We start from the raw sequence: 7,350 nt of genomic DNA on the forward strand, positions 1-7,350 counted from the left end.
AGGAGAGCGTGGTTCTGCTCCACCTTTATTTTCATATCCCACACTGTCTTCATAATCCAGGGGAATGCCGTGTGCCACCGGCTTTGCAGTCCGGTGTGGGAAGGCTCAAATTTCCATCACCTCGATTATCCGTTAGATAACTCCAGGGATGCCAGAGTAGATTCACGCTCCGTAGAGGAAAGCATGTCTGGGGAAGATCACAACCCCAGGGGAGGAAGGGGTCGTGCAGACAACACAAAACAGGACCACAGCAAGAGCTACTAGGTTAACGTTGACATCAGCTCCCCTGGCCAAAGTCCCAGCAGCTTGCTCACCACGCAGTGCAGCTCAGCCCTACAAGGCTTGACACATTTATTTGCAGTTTCGCTTTTGATCAAAGAAATTTCAATTTAAAAAGTTATTGTAATACAGGAATGAACTCTAGTAAACCACATAACCATTTTAGCAGGAAGATCACCCAAAAAAACCACAAGCACAGAGTGCCTGAATTTTTTTTCTCATACAGGGCAAACCTGGAGTTGTTTTCCTGAAGCTGGCAGCATTTCAACCAGTTAGAAACTTACGGAAGAGAAGAGCAGTAAATCCAGTTCCTGTCCTCTCCCATACAAAATCACGCAGAGCTATATTTAAATTATAAACTAATAAGGAGTATGTAGTTAATATGAGGTCATATAATCCTAGGAAAAAAAGGAAGGGTACTTACATACCTCAATAGATACAAGTATCGAAATAATCGTATCAGAAAAGTGCTCTCGCAGCCTGGGAAGCAGGCTGTTTCCGGAACTAAAGGGCTGACAGGAATTACAACCATCAACAGATGCAATAAATAGCACGGTTGCACAACTCTGGCTTTTCCAGAAGGCAGCAAAGTGCTTTTGTGTGAGCACACACACCCAGCCCTGCCTGCTGCAGGAAAGGCGTTCTGCTGAGGGAGAAACTTGGAAGAATCTGTTTTCCTCCTCTGCTTTTCAGCGTGACTTCTTGCAAAACACAGTCTAACCCCTTTTTTTCCTGATGCAAGGGGAGAAGGGCATACGCAGCAGACTTATTAGCGTGTGTACTGATAAAAGCTATTCTACAAGAACTACAAAGGAACTTACCAACCCACTGGTAATTTACCTGTTTGTTGAATAAATAAAAGGAACCCGCAAATGAAAAATAGTTTACGTGAACCAACGCAGTATTTCACCACCCGTGCCAAAGCAATTAAACCTACAGTACTTATCGTGGCACACCACCTTGCTAGTCACAACACTGTACAAGCACAGGTAAGGGAAAACACCGAGTATCTAGGATTCAGACCGAGACGAAACAGGTTTTTTCTGCATTCTGCCTCTTGTTCTGTGCTTGGGAGTAATCTTGCTTAATGAGAAAAATGAAGCAGCTGAATGAGAGAAAATTGCTCATTTTTTCCTACCAGACGGCAGGGCTGCCTCAGGATTTCTAGTGAAATGTAAAGTTCTCAGTTCAGCTTACATCAGCAGCCAAGGAAAGATTAGGTTTTTTCCCAAAGGCAGTGCAATGAAGCTGAACCACTGTTGCTTAAAGCAAATAACCGAATGTTTGAAAATTCTAGATTTAAGAACATCATCAGTCAACTGTTACGCTTATCACGTGCTGCTTACTAAACCGTTTTACTCTTCAAAGTGTTAATTTGGAGGTGGGGGATGAAACTGAAATTATTTTGTCTGAAACCTGAGCCTGCAAACTCTGGATGATATCCTTGACATCCCTGCGACTACTGGTTCGAGTAAGTTACTCACGAGTGCGAGATTTTTAGATGTCCACGTAAAACCCCGAGACAGAGCTAAGGCTAATTCCCGCCCCGCCCCAGTTTATTCACTGTAATAAAAGAAGAGCTCAGTATACTTCTTGGAAAAATAACACGAGTTCATCCTCCGGTCCCAAGGCAGCCCCAGCACCTCCCGCCCTTAGCGCGCCCCGCTGCCCCCGCCTTCCCTCACAGCCAGCCGCCGCCCCGCTGGCGGGAGGGCCCTGACGGCGGTCGAGCGTCCCGCACCGCCGCGACCGCTGGCCGTTCCCCGCCTTCCCGCCCGGCGACGCGCAGAGGTACCGGGCGGTGAGGAGGCGGTTGAGGAGCCGTTGCAAGCCGCAGCCCGCCCAGCGCAGACCCTCCGTCAGGCGCCTGAGGCCCGCAGGACAGAAGGCGGCCGGAGGCGGGGGGGGGACACGACGGGACGCTCCCGCCCGTCTGCCCGCTGACAGGTGAGGGGGAGGCCGGGCCGAGGTGCGGGGAAGGGGGCGTGCCGGGTCCTCGGGTACGGGCACAGGGGGAAACCGGGATTTCTTCAGTGAGTTCCGACGGAGGTGGGCGGCTTCGGCGGCGAGCGGTTGCGGGCAGCTCCTGCCCTCGCCGTACTGCGGTCCGTGCGATGAGCAAGTGGCTGCGGGGCGGGAGGGGGGGGGAGGAAGGCGGCACAGAGCCCTGCTCGGGGAGCCTGGTGTGGCCGCGCGTGGGCACGCAGTTTGGGCATATTTTCGTGTAACGCCCGCAAAGATGGTATTTTTAGCAAAACGGAGGTTGAGCTCCCAAGTTGGGAGCTGTCAGAAGTGCATTTGCCCAACGTACAGGACAAAGCTGCCCGGGGACGAGCAGGGTTTGAAAGGCAAGCTGTGGTCTGCCAGCCTCCTACGTAATCTCTTGCGGGGGGGGGGGGGGGGGGGGGGACACGAAAGATATGCTGGTGACCATTCTGTAATGTGCTTGAAACACCATGTTCTGCACTGCCCCTGCCTGAGAGTTCATGGTCATTTAAGATGAAAGTTAAATAACAACACGGATGTTATTCTTTTTCTTGATACACAGGTTGAACGCTTTTGCAAAAGCAAATTGGCAGAGCTGTCTAAGCAATAAGTTTAGGGAGTTATAGCTCTTGAATACGTTGTTAAACACTCAAGTAGGAACCTCTGGTTCTCAAGTTAGGCATCCTTGTTCTTAATGTTCTGTGTCATTCTCCTGTCTCTAAAAAAGGGGATAAATGATGCACACTGAAGGAGACGATGTTGGGAGAAGGGAAAGAGGTAGGATCACAATTTGTTTGAGTCTAAGGTACAGACAACAGCCGTGCAATGGGCTACCTTACAGTTGCAGGAAGAGTCTGGATTTAACTATAGAAAGTCTCCTTCTGCAGTTGGAGTTCTCAGAAATCTTTCTCCTATCCAATACAATCTAGTAAACAGAAAGTTCTTCGGTATTTATGTGAAAGTATGTTCAGTCCAACCTCAATAAACCCTTAACGCAGGACTCGGCAGCTGAGCTGGGGATGGCCGAGGTGGCACACAAGCAGATCACGAATAGATAGCGGGGTCTGTGGAAGCTGCTGAGATCCAGGTTCAATGGGTGCTGCTGAAGCTATCAGTGGCCATTCTTCCTCTTCCCTAATTAATAAATGTAGCCCTTTGTAGAACTCATAAACATGAATAAAGCCCACATTGTGCATTGATCAGATACACAGTTGTATACACTACAGATTTCTCAAAATATATTTCTTTATATTTCTGTGTTTTGCCCAGTCCTGATGCATTTCAGAAACCAATTAAGGAAGACACTAACAGAAGCAGAACATGCTTTTAAGTTGGTATCAAATTCAGCCCGAGTCTCGAGACAGAAAACCGTCTCTGTAGGCCAATCTGCGAACTAAGTGAAATGACTTGGTTTTCCCCTTTAACCAAAGCCAACCTCGTGTAACATCTCACATCCTCTTACTGGTGCAAAACAGCGAAGGGCAGAACTAAGCTCAGAAAGAGACAGTGCATCCTCCTGCTCACAGAACCGCTTCCAGCTCCCCGGAGTTGAGGCATACTAGGAGGAGGATGGATAGATACTGATGCCACCGCGGCTTGTCTTACAGATGGCAAAGGAATAACCTGCCATCAGGGCATCTCTCTGTACTTCTGTCAAAAGCAGAGATGATATTTCCTAGTTTGTTTTAAAGTGAGCTCTGAGAGCTACTGTAAATTTTCTATTTCTCTAATCATCTAAGCTTGGTAGAAGCACTGTTGTATCCTACTTCAGTAAGCAAGCTGAGGTTGCTAAACTACTGTGTCAGAATCATGGCTGTTATTGTGTTAAAGGTATAAGAAAGAAGCGATTTTGAGGTTTCACACAGAAAGTGACACTGATAAACTCCAAGCACAGTGAATGGTGATGTATGTACCATGGTATAATTTAGTCTTAAAAAAACCCCACAAGTCAGAATACTTAACTGCAGTGATGATTCACCTACCCATAGAAAAACAGATTAAATTGTAAGCTGCTTTTCAGCATCATTCACTGAATAGAGCTGGTGAGAAACCTCAGGATTGGTGTGTGACACGTTGGGAACTTACTGCAATCTAGAAGGAGAAACATGAGAAACATCTGCACTGTATGAATCCAGTTAAATGGCTGCTCATGTTTCTCTGGTGAGTAACTGAGAACTCATTCTCTAGTTCCTACTTTAAGTACCTAGCCTTTTCTTTCTTTAGACAAAGTTTCAGTGCAGGAAAATACTGGCCTTGTATGTATAGAGGACCAGATCAGAGTGTTTCCTAAGGTGTCTCATAGATTTTGTTCGGATGCACTGCAGTTGCTCAGACTTTGGAACAGAATTTAGTTCATAAGCAAGCATCTCTGTGCTGCATGCAAGCAGCTTGGGGAAAAAAAAAAAACCACAAAAACCAAAACCCAACATAAGTTATTTGTTATTTTTAGTGCCTAGTTAAGTACTTCTGCAGCACATAGCTGGGATTTTCCCATAGGCAACAGGGAAATACCTAGAGTTGGTGACAATTCCTCCTTTAGGTCTCGCTGATATTCCAGCTTTTGCATTCGTTTTACATACTGTCACATCAGTCACTTCTAAACACTGTATTTCATTTCGTACAAGGGGTAAATTCTGACTAAAGAGCCAAAAGAGTGCTGTATACACATTTGAAATATTACCGCCTACAGTCAGACTGCATTTGTAAAAGTCGTTTGTCTGACACCTTCTAGTCAAAGGACGACGCTGTAAAACAGAGCACGCAGGCCCAGACAGTACTACTTAATGCTCCATTTTAAGTCCATAAAGTAAACTTTACTGTCACTGCTAAGTGACATATTTCTTCCAAAGATAAATCTACTTGCGAGATCCTCATGAAGACCTAGTTGGCAGCAATTTACAGTCGCGGGTGTTTTCCAGAGTTCTGAAGTGCTACGCAGCCATTGCAACAGATGCGAGATTGACTGCTGGGAAGAGTTCAGCACAGAGCAATCTGTCACTTAGCTGCGGTCACCGAACGAGTCTTTGGCAAAGTGGTGGGAAATGATGGTTGTCATGGACTGGGTAGGCTCCACTCCCACTTCTTCATCCCAGTGGTTTCATTACATTTGCTGTCAGCCAATTTGCTAGAAATTATATCCAGTCACTCTACAATAGTATATGAAGTATTTTAATGCCACACTGAAGCTATTTTGGTACTACAGTGATTTCATGCTGTGATTTTACTTCTTTCTTGTAGTTGTGAGGACTCATTTCATCATGACCTCTTTTGAAGAGGCTGAAACTGAAGAAACAGTAACATGTCTCCACATGACCTTTTACCATCCTTGCCAAGAAGACAAGATGATGTTTCGTTGCTTGAACTTCTGTAAGCGAGAACAGGTCAGGGCAGATGAAATGGCCAAGTTTGGCCGTGATTCTAGTGTCTGCCATTATAACTTAATGGATACTCGTGTTTCTCGGATTCAGTTTTCATTGCAGTTTTACAGAAAACTGAACAGCTCAGAATTTTGTTTTGAGATCAAGAACATGAGCAAGAAAACAAAACTGACTGTGGACCAAACAGAACTGGGTTACTTAAACAAAATTGACCTGCCATGGAAGTGCATCATTTGTTTCGGGGACTACCAGATTTTAGCAGAGGTTCAAGAAGGGGAGTCCGTGGATTATTTTGAGACTCACTTACACTTGGCTGAAGTGCCAATCTTACAAGAAAGATGGCTGCCATCACTGCAACCTATACCAGAGAACGGCATTTCTTCTTCCTTGTTTCCTTCCCAAGGCAAAAGCCCCATAGAGATTGATGAAAATGAGTCATGCTAGCAGGGAGAAGGAGGCTGGATCAGGTTTTGATCATCTGAAATGTGCACAACTTCTGAAATTGAAGGCTGTCATCTCAGTCCACTGTTCTTGGTGGTTCTCACCACTGCACATCCGTCTTCTTACTTGTTGTTTTCAGCATAGGTATACCAGAAGACACTTTGTTCAAGAGAAACAGATTCCTGCCACTGTCTTCACCAGGGCATATGCGCTCTCTGATCACCACTGTTGTGCCACATAAACATGTGGGAGACATAGAGGGCCACTCGAATCCATTGCAGCAGATTCAATTCAAGAACTGTGACCACATGCCTTGAAGGTATATTTAACAGGCATTAATATAGAGCACGCAGAACAGTGTTTTAGCCCCAGCACTGGTTAGCTAAATAGGGACATAATGTCTCACTGCATTTGTTATACTTTGTGCTTTGTTTTTCATATGAAACTCCAAACAGTATTTTCAAGCCTAGATTGTAACTTCCCAGCTTTTGCCACTTAGAAACACTTTGTCAGCATAGTCCTTTAAAGTTAATGTTTTTATTAACTTTGCAGCGAGATTTTTCTTCTATTTTTAGAATGAATTAAAATGTGTATTTTTTGCAAGTTACCTACTTTTGCTTGTGAATGTAAATAAACATGCAGTGTCAGTGATCATGGTACGTAAAAATCCAGATAAATTTTGTAATAAAAGCATTTGGTTGCCTAGTAAGGATTTGCTGTCTTGTACAACTACAATCTAAAAGCACTTATGGTGAATAAAATTATTTCCAGGACAATCCAGATACGAAATTTTCACTGGCACTATTCTGGGCTTTCTAAAAGCGGCATTACTCCAAGGTAAAAGCTGACTAAAATACTTTCAGCAAGTTTTCTACCTCTACCCCCCACCCGAAGCTCTCTTACAATTTTCTTTGCATTTAAGTATTTCTCGGGTTGTTTCAGTTAAGTTTTTCTTTGTTAGAGGCTCAGCTTTTCATTGGTATTTGTTTTTTGTCAAGTATTTTAGTTTGCTTGAAAGACACACTGGAAAGAATCAGAGCATACGTAAGAGTTACCCATCTTATCATCCCTAAACATTAGGATGCATTTCAGCATTAATCATTACAAGAAAACCAGAATTATAACTGAGGGGAGGACAGCTGAATTACACAACATAACCTAAGATTAAGGCAAACAACCACAAGTGAGAGAAAGTCACAGGAGAGGCAATGAAACTCAAACACAGGCTTATGTAGGATTTCGTTTGTCTCCATCTCATCCTTGCCAA

The 7,350-nt window shown here is 44.6% G+C and overlaps 1 protein-coding gene across 1 annotated transcript; it reads left to right on the top strand.

The window, feature by feature from the left end:
• Positions 1 to 2,214: 2,214 nt before the first annotated feature.
• On the top strand, positions 2,215 to 6,822 carry TIFA (TRAF interacting protein with forkhead associated domain). The gene is made up of 2 exons (XM_050896259.1): positions 2,215 to 2,226; positions 5,503 to 6,822. The coding sequence occupies exon 2, from the start codon at positions 5,523 to 5,525 to the stop codon at positions 6,084 to 6,086; it is 564 nt and encodes a 187-aa protein (XP_050752216.1). The 5' UTR covers positions 2,215 to 2,226; positions 5,503 to 5,522; the 3' UTR covers positions 6,087 to 6,822.
• The last annotated feature ends 528 nt before the right edge of the window (positions 6,823 to 7,350 follow it).

The sequence above is a fragment of the Gymnogyps californianus genome, chromosome 4, assembly GCF_018139145.2.
Source record: "Gymnogyps californianus isolate 813 chromosome 4, ASM1813914v2, whole genome shotgun sequence".
In the NCBI taxonomy this organism is placed as follows: Eukaryota; Metazoa; Chordata; class Aves; order Accipitriformes; family Cathartidae; genus Gymnogyps; species Gymnogyps californianus.

What these genes read in the sequence shown, in the direction of transcription:
- TIFA (XM_050896259.1), top strand. Translation starts at nt 5,523, where the DNA reads ATGACCTCTTTTGAAGAGGCTGAAACTGAAGAAACAGTAACATGTCTC.